Genomic DNA, 20,712 nt, shown 5'->3' with positions numbered 1-20,712 from the left:
CTCTTTTTACAAGGTCTTCTCAGAAACATTCTCCTCTTGCTCCTCTGCACAATTCAAAGATCACTGTTTTTGTTTGTAGCTTCTAGACCATCAGCTAAAGGAATCTGTTAAAGAAAAAAATGCAATGTAATATATGCTAGTGTGTTTTTTTAATAACATTGAGGCTATGGCTACACTACAGCTTAAGTTGACATAAATTATGTCGCTCAGGCGTGTGAATTAGCCACCCTTCTGAGCAACATAATTTATGCCGACTTAAGCGCTGGTGTGGGTAGTGATATGTTGGTGGGAGAGCTTCTCCTGCTGCCATAGCTACTGCTGCTCATTCGTGGGGGCTGGAGTAATTAAGCAGGCAGGAGAGCTCTCTATTGTAGCCATAACCTGAGAAACAGAGGTACCACTGCCCTCTACTGGGAGAAGTAGAACTCCTTAACCATGTCAGTTCTATACTGCTGCCCACTATTCAAATGCATGACAAAGGTAGATACTTTCAAAGTTATTTTAAGGCAAGTTCTGCTTAAATTTAAGAAGTAGAACCCACCTTAAAACAGCTTTGAAAGTGCTATTTTCTTGGCTAAGCTAGAAATTAACCATTAAAATTTAAGAGAATATACAACTTCGAAAAAAGAAAAGGAGTACTTGTGGCACATTAGAGACTAACCAATTTCTTGTTAACTGCTGGAAATGGCCCACCTTGATTATCACTACAAAAGGTTTTCTCCCCTCCCCCCCCCCTGCTGGTAATAGCTCATCTTAAGTGATCACTCTCCTTACAGTGTGTATGATAACACCCATTTTTTCATGTTCTGTGTGTATATAAATCTCTTCACTGTATTTTCCACTGAATGCATCCGATGAAGTGAGCTGTAGCTCACGAAAGCTTAAGCTGAAATAAATTGGTTAGTCTCTAAGGTGCCACAAGTCCTCCTTTTCTTTTTGTGAATACAGACTAACATGGCTGCTACTCTGAAACCTACAACTTTGAAATATGCCACATTTTCAGCCCGACACGTCTTAGAAAAGAAAATGCGTTTGCAGGGGAATTTCTATGGCATCTTATGATGGCTTTCTTCTTATCGTATGCAAGCATTAGGTACAGCACTCCTTCACTTTAGAGGTTACAAATGAAGAGGTGGCATTATGATACAATGCGGTGACTCATCTGTAGTTACCCATTGCACAAGATGCTCAGTGATTTTTGAAGCTGTCCATGGCATATCCAATTGAAATCTTAGATTGTGTTACAGCCAAATATTTTAGGTCAGACTCATGTTTGGATCTGGGCTAGCCAGCATTTTTGGTCAGCCAGTCGAGTTGGGAGTGAAATTTGGGGTTGGTGACTTAACCTGAACCAAGAAAACACGTCAGGTGACCCATAAGATCACATCCTCCATTCCATGGTCCTCTCTCTTTGAGAAGATAGCAGCAGTTGTTGGAAAGTCCCACACTGAGAAGAATGAAAGCTCAAAACAGGAAGCCTCTCTGTCTCTCTTAAGTAATGGCTCTGCACCATCTTTCATCTAAGCCCAAACAAGAGTACTTATAACACACATTTGAAACAAAAATGCTCTTTACACAAATCAGAAACTATCTCTTTAAGTCATGCATGTTTGGAAACTGAATCCAGTTTGATGAGATGCAATAATGAGAAACCTGAATTTCGGATTTGTGCTCAGCATAGCAGACTTTAAGTCAGTAATGGCTAAGCAACCCAGTTTAGGGGGAAAGAGGATGCTATAGCTATATTGATTATGCATCACTTAGAGTCAGTGATGGTCCATGGATCACAGTTTGAGAAACGATGAACTAGGCAAACATGGCATTATAAAATAACAAAACTGATTGGCTTCATCTCTCTGGAGGCTTTTCACTTAATGCTATAATGCTGAGATGTAATGGACTTATCATTCTCTAGATCCTTAAAATGATGCTGCTCTTAAGATACTTGTCTCAGTGGCGGAAGTAACTCCTGTCCCAAGACAGGAGAACAAGTCAGTTAATTCACATAGGTCATTTCCTACGCAGACAGAAGGAGAGTATTTAGATACCCTGGAGCTTTTGGGCCGATAGAGGGGGTGGTATTCAATTTTGTGATGGCATCAGCTGCTGTCGTCACCAGTAGAAGTTGCTCCGATTAAAAACCACAAAACAAAACACAAAGAGGCCCAACACACATGTGCAGTTAGCACAGTCACATGCACGGAGTTCTAAAAGTCTGGCCCTCAGTCACTTTAGATATTAAAACTTAGAGCATACGGGCTTCATGTTCTTCACAAACATCAACTGAGATTGACAGGGTGACTGTGAGGTAGGTAAGTATCCATCCCATTTACAGTTAGAAAAACTGGGTACAGAGAGGGTAGGTGACTTGCTAAAGTCGCTATCAGACCCAGGATTAGAACACAGGTGTTCTGGCTCCCAGTCCTGTGCTCAGAAAATGCCTCTCAGCATTTAAGCTATATTTTAACTGTGGTCCCCTACATACTTTAGCCCCAGCCATATAGATCTTACATATGTTCTATAGGAATATAGAGGTGGTCAGAGGTGGAATTTCAATTCCATCAAGGGATGCTGACCAGTTGTAACTGAAGTTCAAGTTCTGCTGGTTTTGTTGTTGCCATTTGTGAATGTTCCCTATGTGAAAGGAACATCACTTGCCTCATTCAGTTTGCTCTTTAGTGAGAGAAACAGCAAGGCTCAGTAACAGCGGGTGAAACAAGCTCACTTCCTAACACATGTTCCTGCTTCCTGTTATAGGAATGACCGTGGAAGTGCTTGGAACCTTGATGGGAGCTGCGCTCCACGGACAGATTGTGGCAAGCGCCCATGCCTCTGATCACTGCACCGTGAATCTCACCATAAACGCTGCTGACTCTTCCAGCTCTCTAAGCAACGCTTCCAACCTTGCTGGGTCTTTGGGCCTCCAGTCTCATGGAGTAAGTGCATGCGGTACGGGGACACTAAACCCTAGAGGAGGTTTCAATGGTGTTACAACACATCATCCTGCGGGGATATACACGAGGCTGACATGCTTAAGGTTGGTGACATCAGAACCAAGATAGACACCTCATTTTGAACAAGCCCTCCTGTCTGTTCTCTTTTTAATTGCTTCTTGGTAGGACAACCAAATTATGCCGAGGAGCTTTGCTGAAGATGCTGAGACATATGGCTGCTGAGGAGGTCTATGGCCACCTTTTCTCTCCCCTAAAGACTGGCTTGCTGTTTAAAATAGAAGCCTAATTAGTAGGGCTGTCAATTAGCTGCCGTTAACGCATGCGATTAATGCACAGCACACTTAACGCATTAATTTTTTTAACATGCATTAATCGCAGACCCTCTGGGTAGGAGGGCTGCATCAGCTGTTGTAGAGAACCTATGTCCGGTCAGGAGCAGTAATGCAAGCTGCCTTCGGAGGGCGGGAAGAGAAGAAGCTACAGAAAGACGTGGTTCTCATCCCGGCCGCGGAGAAGTAGAGATCTTGACACACACACACCCCGCCCCAGGGTGACTATATTTCTTAAACTAAAAACAGGACAAACAGGTGCTCACCCGAGCTGCCTGCGCCCCCTCCCCCGACCCTGGCAGGGCTCACCTGAGCCACCCTCTCCATACCTCCCGGGGCTGGGACTAACTCCCCCCACCCCGTGCTCCCGCATCTGAGGCTCACCCCCCCAAGCTCCCCATTGCCCACAGTGGGGTCTCCCCCTGCCCCACCTGTATGCCGCCCACAGCTGGGACTAGGGCTGACCCCCACTCCTGAGCCCCATGGGGCTGACCCCAAGCCCCGGACCACCTGGGGCTGATGCTGAGCCCCCCAGCTCCGAGCCCCGTGCCACCCGCCTCTGGGGCTGAATCCGCCCCCATAGCTCCGCAGTGCCCATGGCTGGGGCTCAATTCCCCCCTGAGTCCTGTGCCACCTGCAGCTGGGGGCTGATCCCTCCCCCAAGCGCTGCGCCTCCCCCAGCTGAGGCTGATTTCCCCCCAGGGCTCTGCACCACCCAGGAGTCAGCTCTGAAGCCAGCACTGCCTGCCAGCGGCAAATTTCTCCATTTCCGGCGGGCGGGCAGGGCTGCCTTCAGCTTACCCCAGGCAGCAGCTGCCTCTCTCTGCTCTGCCTTGCAGCTGGGACAAATGCCCAGTTTTGGCGAAGAAGTGGGAACGGCCCGGGCAGAGCTGAAAAAGGGGCCTGTCCTGGCCAAAACGGGATGTATCATCACCCTAGCCAGCCCAGGCCCTATTGTTCCTGGCCGGCCCCCCATTCCCGGGACCAACCCCCCGGGTCATGCCCCATTGCCCCTAGCTCGCCGCTCAGTCTGGGGGTACCCCATAGAGCAGTGTTTCCCACACTTGGGACACTGATAGGGGGCTTATTCCTTCACCCACTTACTTCCCTGGTCCTTCTCGCATGAACAGAGAGCAACAATACCCGAAGTCCAAAGGTGCAAACAATTTGATGTTTATTGGGGTGAACTTCCAGCAAGCATGATTCCAGTTTCCTTCCTTAGTATCCTCCTTCCCAGCTCTGACACCACAGAGCCTTACGCCTGTGTCCCTGTTCCCATTCCTACCCTTAGCCAAACATGATTCTAACTTCCTTACTCCCATTCCCTGTTCCCATTTCCCCCTTTAGCAAAACATGATTCCAATTTTCTTACCCCCATTCCCTGTTCCCATCTCCCTTACCCACATGCCCATGCCCACCCCCACCCACACCCAGTCACTTCCTCATTGACTACAGATTATATAGTAAAACTTGAGTTCTGCTTAGCTATACCTTAACCAATCATTTTCCTGAAATTTAACTAACCAATCCTAACATATTGTAACATGATTACGTAACCAATTATATCCCACCACCTTAATTAGTTTACACCCAGCAAAATTAATTATACAGCAGACAGGAACAATCACAGAACCAGACAGAGATTATACAGACAAACAATAGCAAAGTGGGAACTACAATGACAAGACAACACAGAAGCGAGGATTTCACATCCCAGCTATTGATAAGTGAGTTCTTGCCAGACAGGATGCTATCAAACTAAGTTTCCTTTTACATTTTCTAGGCACTTCCCTTTCTCTGGAGGTGATAGGAACTATCAGGACAGGATTGTATTCCTAACAGCCGAATAGCACCTTATTTCAGTGTGACTAGTTTGGAATGTGAGGATGTGACCGTTCGCTTCCCAGCTTATGGCTGCCTCTGCTGCTTAGCCAAAGGCCTTAGCCTAAGAACAGGGCCTCAGACTGTCACAGTAAGAGAAGGCCCTTACACCAGCAGACAGTGATTTTGATTCTTTCTTTTATACCTCTATCACTAGCCAAGTGATAAGAATACACCTAAATTCTTAGAGTATAGGCCTTTACAGACAGGCCTGAATATCTATATCCTTACAGACACTGCTTGTGCAGGGAAAGCCCCTGGCGGGCCGGGCCAGTTTGCTTACCTGCCACATCCGCAGGTTCGGCCAATCGCGGCACCCATTGGCCGTGGTTCGCTGTGCCCGGCCAATGGGGGCTGCGGGAAGTGGCGCGGGCCAAGGGACATACCGGCCGCCGCTTCCCGTAGCCCCCAGTGGCCAGGCACAACGAACCACGGCCAGTGGGAGCCGCGATCGGCCGAACCTGCGGACGCGGCAGGTAAACAAACCAGCCGGTCCTGCCCGGGGCTTTCCCTGAACCAGTGGCGTCCCAAGTTTGGGAAACGCTGCCATAGAGAATGTGGGCCTGGCGAGCTCAGCCTCCCTGCACCAGCCTCTCCTCCCCTGCAGTACGATGAGTCCCTGAGGTAAAATCCACCCTCCCTTGCAAACAAGGACTCAGCTGAAGGGAGCCCACCTAGCTCAGTAAATGGAGGTGAGCCCAGTACCAGAAACCACCCTTCCAGAAGCAGCAATAAGACACCTCCCTCACCCTCCTCTGGCACAAATCATTGCTTACTTCCCCCCTCCCCTGTCCTCCCCCAACACTGAATGCTTGTTTGTCTGAGCGATTGGCTGAAAAAGAAGTAGGACTGAGTGGACTTGCAGGCTCTAAAGTTTTACATTGTTTTATGGTTACATGCAGTTACTCTTTTTTACAAATTCTACATTTGTGAGTTCAACGTTCATGATAAAGATTGCACTACAGTACTTCAATGAGGTGAATTGAAGTTTCTTTTTTTACAGTGCAAATGTTTGTAATAAAAATAAATATAAAGTGAGCACTGTACACTTTGTATTCTGTGTTGTAACTGAAATCAATATTTTTGAAAATGTAGAAAACATCAAAAAATATTTAAATAAGTGGTATTCTGTTATTGTTTAACAGTGCGATTAATCGCAATACATTTTTTTAATCACTTGACAGCCCTACTAATTAGCAAAAAATAATTATTCTAGCAGTTGCAGCTTTTAGCCCAGCTGGACAGGATACATTTTGCAAAGCAGCAACTGGGGGTTAATTTCATGGACCCCATCCAGAAAGTTAATGAGAGGCATATGTCTAGAATCCTGTGTGCTGCTTTGAATGTTTATCCTTGCCAGTGTACAAGAGCTATGAATATGGAGGGGGTTTTAGCATGAATCCAGTGGAAGGGGGGCTTTGTGGCTAAGGCACGGAGTGGGACCCAGTGGAGCTAGGCTGTAGAGTTTCTCTGTAACCTTGGACAAGTCACTTAATCATTCTCTGTTTCTGTTCCCCATTTGTGGAGAAATGGAGGCCATTTGTAACTGAGGGGGAAGAAGAGGCAGTTAATGCCTGTCAAGGTTCCTCCCCCACTCTGAACTCTAGGGTACAGATGTGGGGACCTGCATGAAAAACCTCCTAAGCTTATCTTTACCAGCTTAGGTCAAAACTTCCCCAAGGTACAAAATATTCCACCCTTTGTCCTTGGATTGGCCGCTACCACCACCAAACTAATACTGGTTACTGGGGAAGAGCTGTTTGGACGCGTCTTTCCCCCCAAAATACTTCCCAAAACCTTGCACCCCACTTCCTGGACAAGGTTTGGTAAAAAGCCTCACCAATTTGCCTAGGTGACTACAGACCCAGACCCTTGGATCTTAAGAACAATGAACAATCCTCCCAACACTTGCACCCCCCTTTCCTGGGAAATGTTGGATAAAAAGCCTCACCAATTTGCATAGGTGACCACAGACCCAAACCCTTGGATCTGAGAACAATGAAAAAGCATTCAGTTTTCTTACAAGAAGACTTTTAATAAAAATAGAAGTAAATAGAAATAAAGAAATCCCCCCTGTAAAATCAGGATGGTAGATACCTTACAGGGTAATTAGATTCAAAACATAGAGAACCCCTCTAGGCAAAATCTTAAGTTACAAAAAAGATACACAGACAGAAATAGTTATTCTATTCAGCACAGTTCTTTTCTCAGCCATTTAAAGAAATCATAATCTAACACGTACCTAGCTAGATTACTTACTAAAAGTTCTAAGACTCCATTCCTGGTCTATCCCTGGCCAAGACAGAATATAGACAGACCCTTTGTTTCTCTCCCTCCTCCCAGCTTTTGAAAGTATCTTGTCTCCTCATTGGTCATTTTGGTCAGGTGCCAGCGAGGTTACCTTTAGCTTCTTAACCCTTTACAGGTGAGAGGAGCTTTCCCCTGGCCAGGAGGGATTTCAAAGGGGTTTACCCTTCCCTTTATATTTATGACAATGCCTAAGGCCTGATCTAAAGCCCACTGAAGTCAGCTGAAAGTCTCCCATTATGTTTGATAGGTTTTGGATTGGACCATTAGTCTTGAGCACTGGGTTTTTGTCACGTCTTGAGTTATTAGTGAAACAGCTAGCTTGTAAGGTTGTGACACAGTTACTACTGCTACTTGCTGTACCTGCTCTATGACTGTTACTATTTACATTGATCTGATCTGTCCATTTATCTGTCAGCTGTGACTGGCTCCCTCCAAGGGAGACATCCTTGACCTGATTTTGATCTCAGTTGCACCTGTGTAAATCAGAAGTTGCTTCAGTGGAGTCAATGGCATTACACTGGCATAAGATCGTGCAAGTGAGAGGAGAATCAGGCTACCTGTGTATCTTTTTTCATTGCTGCTAAGCAGTTGGAATAGGGCGGTTCTAATAGCAAACTAAGTGTCTTTTCCGGTGTGGGCTTTAACAAGACACAAAACATTGTCCCAGCTTTCATTGTAACCCCTAGTGGGCATTTCATCCTAGCCCCTTAATGACTCTGAAAAAGTGATTCTGAAAAAGATTTGGGGGTCATGGTGGATCAATCAGCTGAACATGTGTGATGCTGTGGCCAAAAGAGCTAGTGCGATCCTGGGTTGGATAAACAGGGGAATCTCAAGTAGGAGTAGAGAGGTTATTTTACCTACATATTTGGTATTGGTGCAACGAATGCTGGAATATTGTGCCCAGTTCTGATTCTCACAATTAAAGAAGGATGTTGATAAATTGAAGAGGGTTCAGAGAAGAGCCACGAGAACCATTAAAGTATTAGAAAACCTGCCTTATAGTGATAAAATCAAGGAGCTCAATCTGCTTAGCTTAACAAAGAGAAGGTTGAGTGACTTGATTACAGTCTATAAGTATCCACATGCAGAACAAATATTTAATAATGTGCTCTTCAGTCTGCCAGAGAAAGGTTTAACACTATCAAATAGCTAGACAAATTCAGACTGGATATAAGGTGTAAATTTTTGACTGTGAGGGTACTTAACCATTGGAACAACTTCCCAAGAGGTGCAGTGATTCACCATCACTGACAATTATTAAATCGAGATTGGATTTTTTTCTAAAAGATACACTGTAGGAATTATTTTGGGGAAGTTCTATGGCCTGTGCAATACAGGAGATCAGACTAGATGATCACAATGGTCCCTTCTGGCCTTGGAATCTATGAACAGATGAATTTGCTCACATCACAAAATTGCCATACAAATTGACAAGTCTCTGCACAAGAGGTTTTCAAGAGAGGACTGGCTGGAGGCGTGGCAGGGCAGGATTAAAGTGCAGTGGCAGCCTTTTGCCTTGCGGTGCCTGCTTTCATTAGTGCTGTTGAGTAACCCCTGTCTTCCAAATCCCCTAAACAGCATTAAAGAAAAGAACCAGACATGAGGTCATGTGGGAATGTTTGTGTGTGAAAATCCTAGCATTGTTGGGGCTAGGGGATATTGTGGGTAGAAAGGGCTGTTTTGCAAAGTGTTGAGCTCCAAGTGATTTTATCTTCAAAATTACAAAAAAATGATAATGTGGAGGACAAGAAGTAGTTGGGGCCAAATCTTAATTGTCTCCATTTCAGGGATGTGACCCCACTGTTTTAGTCACATGAGCTTCTTCTGATTGTGCCGTAGGGGACAGCATGATGACAGACAAACAAAATAACCACAGTAATTAGCTATGACTTTCCCCCCTTGCTTTAATAATATAATAACAAAAACCAAAACAGAACACAAGCAGTAAGCAATTGCTACTACAGATACAATCTCTTCTGTCTGTGTTTCTGTGAAGAGCTCTCAACAGAGATTAGACCAGTGATACACAAGTACTCCTTTTCTTTTTACTCAGACCTCAGAGCTTTGGGAGCCAAATTAGTGATCAATATTGCTCCAAAGAGCCACGGTAGTATGAATTCATTGTTTCATTCTCACAGCAAAATGGCTGGCTCAGTATTATTATTTTATCAATTACAATTGGTTAATAACATGGTAAAAGCATCCTCATTGGTTAATAACTTAGATTGGTTCATAATTAAATCACACAATGTTTTAGTATCACGTGCTGCAAAGAGCCGCAGGAGACACATTAAGGAGCCACTTGCGACTCGCGAACTTCAGACTGAGTATCATTGGATTGTTTAGTTCCCCCCGGTGGGAACACACTTCTCCAGGAGAATTAAGACCGAAGTACATTTTCCCAAAATCAGTAGGGAGGCCTGTCTCAGTGTATCATAAATAACTAAAACAATTTATAGATGGGCTAAGGAATTTCATTTAAGGAACAGTGAATCCTGTTTGGTTTGTCATGGATAACCTAACCAATTTAAACATGGGCAAAGGCGAAGAAAGCATTTAACCTAGTTACTTAAAAGGAAGCCATTTAAGGAGCAGTTTTGAGACAGGAACATTAATAAATGTTCAAGAATCTTAAATTCAAAGTACAATAGAACCTCAGAGATACAACCAGAGTTACAAACTGACCGGTCAACCACACACCTCATTTGGAACTAGAAGTACACAGTCAGGCAGCAGCAGAGACCAAAAAAAAAAAAAGAAGCAAATTCGGTACAGTACTGTGTTAAATGTAAACTACTAAAAAAAAAAATGAAAATTCTAAAAAAAGATTTGACAAGATAGGGAAACTGTTTCTGTGCTTGTTTCATTTAAATTAAGATGGTTAAAAACAGCATATTTCTTCTGGATAGTAGAGTGTCAAAGCCGTATTAAGTCAATGTTCAGTTGTAAACTTTTGAAAGAATAACCATAACATTTTGTTCAGCGTTACAAACTTTTGAGAGTTACGAACAATCTCCATTTCTGAGCTGTTCGTAACTCTGAGATTCTACTGTAAATCCTGCTATTTTTTCTCTTTTTACCAAGATTAGCTCATGTCTCCTTTTGGAGTTCACAGTCAAAGCAATCTAGTTTTTAATAGAAGTTGTTAATGCCTTAAATTACAATAGTATTTCAAGTCCATTAAAATTATTACAAGAAACAACTCTAATCCCTTGGCAATGCTCTTACAGACTCTATCTCACCAACAATGCTGAAGTCTCAATGATGTCATCGTGCTGCAGAAGCAGTGCTGAGCTGGAAGGTTGCTGTATTGTTGCTTCTTTGTTCTTCTTAGCTGTCTGGTTGCTGCTGTGTGCTTGCTTGTAGAGATGAGGTGGCCAGGTTGAACTGAGTGCATAAGAAAGCAGAACCATGTAAGAGCATAATAGCACATAAGAGTTTGTAAGAACAAGCATGAGAACAGTGCATGTCCCACTTCCGAGGAATTTATGCTTTTTGCATAAATCTCACTGAAGGTGGAAGAAGCACACTTTTCAGGGCTTGGCTGGATTCAGATATCAGATGCTGTTGGCTTTCATTGGGATTGCCTTGGTAGCATCTTCATCTCATGAATATGCAGTCTGTTAATGCACATGCAGTAGAGCTGTAATTCTTCAGCTTTATAGTTGTATTGACTTTTGGCTTTGTGGCAGGAAATTCTCAGAACATCTTTAGAGTTTTAACTCTCTTTTATTCAGTTCATTTTCTGAGCGATTTCTTTAGTTCCAGCAAGGTTTTGAAATTGTTTCATAGAAGTCAAAACACAGTCCAAAAATTATTTCAGCTGTTCAAAGTCTTTTTTTAATTTAAATTATTATTCAAAAGAGTCTTTAAACTTAAATGATCATCAAATAAAGTATAGTCTTTTCTTCTTAACAGTCTTTGCAGAAGTTTTTCTTGTCTTTTTTGAGTTTGGCAAGATGTTTAAGCTTTGCCAGGTAACTGATTAATTCCCCAGTGAATATCAATATTTTATACTCAAATGGTTTCTTATATTAACCTGTTACAGCATTCAAATGACCTTGCTGTATTTGTACATAAAACATCTTACAAGTCACATAATAGTAGTCTCAGGAAGTTGCTATTTGAAGAGCTAGTTTTAGATACAAAACATTTGCGAATACGCATCTCAAAGGAAGCATATAACATCTTAAACAGTTGAAGGACAACAAGGGTTTTCCCCATCAAGAGGAAAGATGAGTCAGAATTAACCAATATCTCCTGTAAAACATTTCCCAGCCATAAATGTTCTCCTTGAAGTTTAAAGAATGAAGACGTTAAAGTTTTGTAAAAGAAATCAGTTTTAATTAGGATATTTCTAGAATTCTTTGTGTGGGGTTTAAAACTAAAGATTTTCTCTCTGTAAAGATGAGGGGGAAAGAAGCCCACTTTTATGACTTAGTTTACAGCTCTGAAAACACATCCTAAGCATAACTACTTATCCTGAATAAAGAATAGCCTTACATTCATGTGTACAACCATGGCTCTTTCTAAATCATAAATATCTAACAAAGTTTGGTTTTTTTGAGGTAAAGATCATGTCTGTACCAAACTTTTATCTTGGACATGGAGGAGGTGGCCTGTTCTTTGAGAAGATGCCATTGTTGGTTAAAGTTTTTTTTTGACCAAATGGTTCCTAGATTTGCAACCTACCATTTGTAGTATATTCATAGGCTTGTCAGAACTTTATTCTTATTTTTTGATAATTTCAATGGCTAATATCAATGTTTACTTTTTAAGCATTTTTTTCTACTTTTATCAATTTAAATTTTCACAGTTGCACAGTTTACGGGTTTTCGGCATTTTTTCTATTTTAATCTATTTAAATGTTTGTGGTTGCGAGAAATTATTGGGGGAGGGACAGCTGGGAGGGGTCAGACAGTAATTATTTAATGACTGTAGACAATGAGATTCAAAAAGTTGAAGCTCTGTAAGGGTTAAAACACAAATTGTCAACATTATATAATGTCAGAAAATACAAAGTAAATATGCTTATATCAAACTTTACTAAATTTCTCAAGCAGTGTTAGGAAGGCTTTTGTTACTGTCTCACATGACTTTCTCATAAACAAACTAGGGAAATAAAGCCTAGACAAACCTACTGTAAGGTGGAACTGTGGCAAAGAGAGACTAAGTGACTTGCCTCAGATCACACAGAAACTCTGTAGTGGAGCAGGAAGTTGAAGCCAGGTTGCTCCAGTCCTAGGCTAGCATCTTAACCACGGGACTGTCCTTTCTCTCCATTGGGCACCCTGACACTGAGGTATCCAAAATCATCAGTCACTTTTGACAATCTTAGCCCTGGCCCATAAGCAGTGCTGTTAGAAATGTGGTTTCAAGGTATAAAAGCCAAGGCAATAGTTAGCCTACCATAGCCAGTGCTTAATTTGTGCCAGGCCTTGCCCGGGCTGAGCCCCGGCACCTCTAGGCTTGGCAGTTCATAGCCCCAGCACCTCCAGGGTGGCTGCATCAGTTATGAATGTAGAAAACTTGCTTGAGCCCCGGCACCTCTTTCATTACAAATTAAGCACTGACCATAGCTGACTTAATTGGAAGACGTGGATGCTCAGCAGCACTGGGGATTGGGGCCTGCTATTTTTACTATGAGATGTCAAAAGCAGGGCTGGTTTTGTTTTCCCAAAAATATTGTCAAGGTCAGCTCACACCTGGGTCTCACCTTACCTTAACCTGAAAAATTTGAGGGAGCCAGGGTTCCCCATAATGGTCATAGCTTGTGCTGACCCCTGGAAAATATCACTTTGTAAAACGGTAGCCTGCTCTGGTCAAATGAATAGCACGCTTATATCCTAACATGGCACAATCCCCATTGTTTTGTATGTAAATCTTGCCCAGGCTGGTATTAAAATTATTTCTATCTAGGATCTATAATTTGTCTTTTCTCAATGTAGTGGTCCATTTACTTTTGTTGAGCCAGAGCAGTGCAATCAGGCTTTTACTGTCCTTATCTGTAATAAGTCTCTTTCCTTTTAAAGAGAGAACTCTACATGATTGCAGCGGGAGTAATAGGAGGGGTGTATCTATTCGGCATTCTCATCCTTTTCATTGGAGTAAAAGAGAGAGACGGTAAGTTAAATTCAAATACGTCTGGGTTTCAGAGTGATTCTTTCCCACTTAGGTTTGGAAAATATGACATTATTTTATGTATTCCACCCCTTGTAGATCCTTACGCCTTAAATTCAGACAAAGCAATTCCTTTCTTTAAGGGACTGAGACTCACAATGAAGCATGGTCCGTACTTGAAGCTTACAGCTTCGTTTCTTCTCATCTCAACAGCCATTCAGGTAACTCCAGTCTTTGCAAGTCCATGCATCGGACTTGTTCTACCCACAGCATGAAAGAGTCAGAAGCAGCAGCTGGAATGTAAATAGCCCTAGACTTGCAAGTAGAGCTGGTGATTCGGTAGATTGTGTTTTTCCCCTCTGAGTCAACATGGAACTAATGCCCTGCTGTCGTGCTAAGGGGCATTGTGCTGCTGGAAGTAATATCTTTCAAACAAGAAATAAAACCTAAAGCCCTGACCACTTATTAAATACTCTATAGCTTTTTTTTTCATTAAAGGCCCAGTTTGGCTCATTATATTCTACCTACCTAAAATCTCCTAGGTTCAATCAGCTAGGGAATACTTTTTCACTTCTCCCAAAGCTGTTCTGCAGTGTGTGCTGCATTAAACCGTTGCCCTGTGTGACTGTGTTTTAATAGTATCTGAAGTGGTCCCTATAGTTTTTTGAGAAGGAAGGCACTATGTAAGTGTAAGATGATATTCCATCACCCAGGCATACAGTACTACTTCTCGTTATAACTAGAGCCACAAAATTCAGATCCGGATCGGCTGCTATATTTTGAACCTCCCAAAAGAAACACAGTGAGGCAGCATCACATCGATAGATGTATAAAAACCTGAAACTGATAGATTCTCAACCCACATTCCCCAAAGTTCAGTTCTATTTTGATCCAGGATTTTGAGATCTGTGCTCATCTCCGTTAATCGTTTCAGTGGGTTTCCTTAGGATTCATTACCTTAATCATTAGGGCTCTATCAAATTCACGGCCATGAAAAACATGTCATGGACCGTGAAATCTGGTCTGCCCCGTGAAATCTGGTCTTTTGTGTACTTTTACCCTATACTATACAGTATACTATACTATACAGATTTCACCAGCGTTTCTCAAGCTGGGGGTCCTGACCCAAAAGGGCGCCAGACGGGGGTCACAAGGTTATTGTAGGGGGGTCACGGTATTGCCACCCTTACTTCTGCACTGCTGTATCCTTCAGAGCAGAGCAGCTGGAGAGTGGTGGCTGCTGGCCGAGGGCCCAGCTCTGAAGGCAGCAGCGCAGAAGTAAGGGTGGCAATAACATGGACCCTTCCCCCCCCCAACCCAATAATAACCTTGCAACCTTTCCAGTCCCCTTTTGGGTCAGAACTCCTACAACTACATATCTGAAATAATGAAATTTATGATTTTTAAAATCCTATGATTGTGAAATTGATCAAAATGGATCGTGAATTTGGTAGGGCCCGATTAATCATCATCTTTATTTTTTTTAAAAGCAGATCATAATATCCATGTTTTTGGCACTAGTCCATTAGCCACATGAACCATCAGTCAACCAGCGCTGTGACACTGTGACAAGAGTTATGCTTATAATGTACTCATACTTTGCTTGCCAACTGTCGTGGCGAATTAATAAGTCCTGTGGAAGGACTGTCACTCCTCCATGGCTTTGTGCTTGTCACAAAGAACCTCTGAAAATATGTTTGCAAAGAAATAGCCACATTTCCTGTTGGCATGGATTTGGGTTCAGTTAGCAAGGCTTCCTGATTGTGCATCTGGCAGTTTTTGCTTGAGGGACAGGTCTGAGTCTGAGAGACGGTAACACAGGCATCTCCCCTCACATCAAATAATGTAGTCCGTCTGAGCAACAACAGGCAAGGGAAGATTCAGGTAGGCTCCTTGGGATCCAGACTCTTACAGCACTCACTCACTTAGGCAGCATGTGGCCTGGCATGGCACACAGCTGCCTGCAGACAGTCACCTATTGACAACACCCAGGGAGGAGGAGGTGCACCCTGGGCCCATCTTGTACCCTCAGGTCTCAAAGAGGCGGGGGAAGACAGGCAGCAGCTGGGAGCTCTCTTGCTCCAACTTGGCTGGTATGTGCAGCACAGGCTGCTGCCTGTCTGGGGGCGGGGTGTGTCGTTTTGGAGTGGGGGCAGAGGGTGAAGGGATAGGGAGACATAGTTCTGGTGGATCTGACCCCAATATGGTGTTTTTCCACCATATGAAATGAGACCACAGCAGACTATGGCACAAGCTGGAGAAGGCATTGGGGAGGTGGGAGGGAGCAGAATACTCAGCCTAATTTGTACATAAACTAAAAAAGTTGTTAATTTTTTGGCCCTCAAAGGAACAGTTCATCAAGGTTCCATACAAGACACAGATTCTTCTCTAGGCCTTCCACCTTCCCAAAATAACCAGAGAAGGGCCTGGACCAGGACTTCAGTTCCAAGCCTCGCCCTGAACTCTCAAAATCCTGGATGATAATTCTTGTGACTCACCTATCTGTATAATAGACAGGAACTGGATCCTCCAACCCAAACAGTACCCAAACTTGTGGGCAGTTCTGATCCTGAGCTAGGGCCCATGTACAAATATAAGCAACATGATTAAGCCACTCTGGATCAGTTACTGCACTTCAGAGGGTTGTCATGATTAATTTCAGCTGAGGGGGAGAGTAAATTGCTTAGGAGCCATGGCTTTAATTAAAAGATGCATGGTATTACTGTCTAAGAGGCAGTCTGTGGAAGGGGAATGAAACTTTTTTCAGCAAACTGCTGTCTGTAACTAACCAGTTACAACAGGCAAACTCTAAGGTTGTAAATAGACTCTTCTCTCCTTCCAATAAACTAGTCTTCCATATTGCAACCTACTAGTTCGATACGTTCAGGACCTGATCCGTCTGTCACTTTACCCCAGCTTTACCTTGACATTACTCCAGTGTCTTCAGTGGAGTTACTCCTGATTTAAACTGATGTAAGTGAGAGCAGAATCAGGACCGAAAAGCTTGGATTTATTTAATAACTGATTTGTTATAGGTGATGTAATGAAATTCTTTTTGATGTTGTCTTCATTGCACAGCTTGAGCAGAGCAATTTTGTCCTGTTTTGCACCCACGCAGCCAGTCTTCACAATCACTTCCAGTATTTAGTGGTGACCATTTTGGTGAGTTGCACTGAAACAAATGAGTGGTTTTTGGGGGGAGGAGTGAGAAGCAGGGCTGAACTTTGTTTCTTTGACAGAGGGGGGTTGTTCAATGGAGCAGCTTGCATTTAAGCAGCTCAGGTTAAGTGACTACAAATTGTTAGTACCTGTGGGCTGTTGCAATGAGTTTGATCACCATCCCATTCCTAGCGGACATTGTGGAACTTGTAGGGAGAGGAAAGGTCTGGAATATTCAATTTATTTCTTAGTGTTCACATGTACCTACGAGCCACTTCCTGCCTCTTGAAGCCACTTCCTGCCTCTTGTGCATGAAGGCAGGTCTGGAAATTTAGCTTCTGTTTCCCTCTCACCAGTCTGATATGCCAAGAATTAAACAAGTTTCCCTTGTGCATTCATACCTGTGGGCCCTCTGTGCCAGGCAACCTGCAGGGATAAATATTTAAAGTATTCACAGATGCAGTGAATTGCTGTATAAAGGCATCAGTGCTGCTTTACAGATACCTTTACAGAGTCCTCTTCCTTCGCGCTCTTGGGTGGAGTTCTGTCCAGACTTACTTACGTGGGTGTTCCTCTTGCAACCAAGCTACGAATTGCTCCATTAATGCATGCCTCCCTCTGAGTGTACGTTGGTGAAATGCTGCAGCTCTCATGCTTCTGATTAAAGCCCTCCGAGGACAAACAGAAAGTTTAATGTGTAATTGCTGGGGTATGTGTCTGCTGAAAATGCTTCATGTAGACCTTTCCCTTTCTTTTGCCTGGCCTTTTAAATACTGTACCAAACTTTGTCAGAGAAGCTCCTGCTTGCTCTCCTTTTGGGCCTGGCTTCTGCCAGGGGGACTGTTTGGGGTATCTGAGAGGAGCCTTCATTGTTTCCATTTTGCCCCCCCTTTCCTCTTCAACCTTTTTGATGCTTCCTTTCTTACATTAAAGCACTGCAAAGGCTGATCTTTTCCAGTGACTAAAATTAATAAGAGGTGGAACAAAGGCCCACTTCTGCAAGTGCTGGTCCCTGTATATATTCCACTGTGGGCTATGCATGCACTCCATGTGCCTGAGACTGGATGATTCTTGTCAGTGTTCATTAGTCCTCATGTGCACTCCTTCCCTCCTTGTGCTCTGATCTGAGGATGTAAGCAGCCATGCGGACCAACTGCCTCTCCAGTTCCTTCTTACTGTTTCATGGTCTGAGTCTGAACTTTCCAGTGTCCACAGGGCTGATCCTCCTTCATCAAACCTGTAAATATTATAAACTGTAAATACCGAATATAAAAATTCTTTGTTAGTTTATTAGATAATCAGGTTTCGGGGAACATGTCCCCCTTCCCAGTATGGGACTCCAGTTATGGGCAGGATTCTGGCCTTCAAGAACTGTGTCTCCTGTCCCTGTTCCTTCCCAAGGTAATGACCATCAGACATGCCTCTACTGCTTCAGAGAAGCTCATATCTCTGCTAAGCGCAGTATCTGTCACTCCTCCCCACGCTGTGTAGTAGTAAAATTTTATGTTTGTATTTTATATAGTTTAAAATAAAGAGGAATAATGTAGTATGTATTAAACATATTGGTGTATGATTTGATCATATCTGTCAGCCACCCTTTTTGAATAGCAGAAAGGAATGGCCTTATGGGCATTGGTAGGGGTACATCAGCCAGAATCTGTGTCTGGACTAATTTCAAGGCAGTAACAGATCCTTTGAGGGTCACCAATTTGTTGTAGGTTTAGCATTTTAAAATAAGTAAAGGAATGGCACGATTGTTTTCTTTTGCATTGCAATTTGATGTTCCTGTTCAAAATGTTCTGCGTAAATTAATTCTGTTTTGTGTGTAAATGAGGAATATGTGGGTTAAGAAATAAGTGTGAAGGCCATCGCTGAACCAGATATGGTCTAAGGAGGAGCCGAAGACAGACACAAGGGTGCCAGAAGGCTGCAACATGCCCCTATTGAAATGTCAAAGGAGGGCAAATTAATGACTCTAAAAATAAGACAAGCACCTATCAATGGGAACAAATATCAGTAATCAAAACCAGCATGGAATAACTCCCTAAAAAACTTAATAAAAAAACAAAATAAAAAATAAAAAAAACAATTTAAGAAAACAAGCACTTGTCAAACAATTGATTACAGCACGACGGTGCAAAACTCATCGGTCCCAATGAAGGAAAATCACTGTATAAACAGGGGGCCTTGCCATGAAACTTTGGGTCCGTCCTGCCAAGACTTCCCCGGAGCACCGTATCGTGACCGATGGAACCCGGCTCCTCCCTACTCGTGATCAATCTAGCTGGCCACTAGACTGATCCGGACTCTGGACTGGTAACTATAACATCGACTGGCGGGACAAGCATGGGAGTTCAGGCCTAGGAAACCCCTCATGGAACCAGACTGCGCTGCACAGTGTTTTGAGGCGTTGAGGCATTGAGGAGCACGCTGCCCAGCACTAGCACTTCAGACACAGTGACGGGCAAAGGCAGAGCCAAGCATTCTTCCTCTCAGGTTCACTGCAGAGGCAAGAAAGCCTCTCCAAGGCTGGAGCAATATTCCCCTCTAGATCCACTTCTACAAGTGTGTAGGGGAACCAGCCCTTCACACCTGGGCCAAGGAAACTTGAAAACCCATCGAAGTCATGGTACCGACCCACAGGCTGCAGAGACAGAGGGTGCCTCCCCTTCAGCACTATCGGCAGCAGCAGGACCGTTGGTGCTGAGTCAAGAGAGGCATGAACCTAGACAGTCTGACCTTATACTAGCAGAGGGGCCATTGGTACTAATGCACACTTCTGAGCCAACGCTGAAGGTTAAAAGGGAGAAGACGCTTCATGGGGGCAGATATACCCTTTCGGAGGACATCACCATCCTGCCAGATCTGGAATCTCCCATCTTATCAGGCCCGGTTCTTACAAGGGAGATCACGACACTATCAGTCCACAAACATTAGGAAAGAAGTTGATCTCCTGTTCCCTTTACTAGTCAGGGTATTTCCTCATTGACAGTTCCAACAGCACCACTTTTGGAGATGGAGCCCATATTCTCTTCGCCAGGCAATTCTGATATGGGAGAAGGACCGTCATCACTTCCTCCAAGACATGTCAGCCTTGATAGAGGTTCCAGAATCTCCTGGGGCCTGCCATTACTGCATAAGTTGGAGTACCCCCCAGGACTAATGGTATTCTGTGCCTTGGGGTCCAGATGAACCCATACTGGACCCTTCACATTGGCCCTGCTGGGGACCATGGGACCTATGCATGCATTATCCTGTATCTGTACAGACCCACTGAGACTCTCCCCATCCCTCTCCTCAGAGTGACCAGCGTGAACGCCATCTGGAGCCCATGGGGAAAGAAGAAGAGCCATATCCAGTGGTACCACTGGTATTGTATGGCATATCATCTTCTTTTCCTGACATGGCAGTTGCCCCAGTATTACCATTGTAGCCAGATCTATGTATTATATATATATATAGAGAGAGAGAGAGAGAGAGAGAGATTAGATTACTTAAGAATCCCAAGTTATCAATTTGAGGCCCAGTATTATTTCAGTTATTATATAGTTGGGAACCCTGATGTGCCCAGTTGCAACACTCACACTATGGGAACTCGTCTATGTTTACAAATAGTTATTAATTCATTTAGCACAGTCCTAAAAACCCCAACTCAGTAAGGTAGAGAGAAATACTACAGAGTATACATCTGCACATCCATATACTCACACCATCCATTGTAGAACAACCTGAAATGTTAGCCATCATCTTCCCCATCATCACCAGTGGCCATTATTCTGGCACCTCCCAAGGACTACATCTCCTTCTCCTACAGCCCCTAGGCTGGGATGCAACTTTTATAATACGTTATGCTGATGCACTATGTTTGATGCATATTCAGTAGGGGATTTTCCCCTTTTCTTTATTTGTATTTCCCCACCTTACTAATGTCGGCGTGTCTTTCTTCTATAGGTTAG

At 43.6% G+C, this 20,712-nt stretch overlaps 1 protein-coding gene across 8 annotated transcripts in view; it reads left to right on the top strand.

Annotated features, from left to right (window-relative positions):
- The window catches only part of MFSD2B (MFSD2 lysolipid transporter B, sphingolipid), an 80,738-nt gene that overhangs the window by 20,452 nt on the left and 39,574 nt on the right, over positions 1-20,712 (top strand). For 7 of the 8 annotated variants that reach the window (XR_013345547.1, XR_013345546.1, XM_077812459.1 and 4 more), the window contains exons 6-9: positions 2,758-2,936; positions 13,510-13,600; positions 13,697-13,818; positions 16,676-16,759. Coding sequence is in view for 6 of the 8 variants with exons in the window: in XM_077812459.1 (XP_077668585.1) it covers positions 2,758-2,936; positions 13,510-13,600; positions 13,697-13,818; positions 16,676-16,759 (476 nt within the window). In the remaining 2 variants the exon portion in view is untranslated. The remainder of the gene's footprint in view (positions 1-2,757; positions 2,937-13,509; positions 13,601-13,696; positions 13,819-16,675; positions 16,760-20,712) is intronic. The other variant, XM_077812457.1, reaches the window with a different exon arrangement.

The sequence above is a fragment of the Eretmochelys imbricata genome, chromosome 3 (genome assembly GCF_965152235.1).
Source record: "Eretmochelys imbricata isolate rEreImb1 chromosome 3, rEreImb1.hap1, whole genome shotgun sequence".
NCBI lineage: Eukaryota > Metazoa > Chordata > Testudines > Cheloniidae > Eretmochelys > Eretmochelys imbricata.
This window is presented reverse-complemented; position numbering and strand designations above follow the sequence as displayed.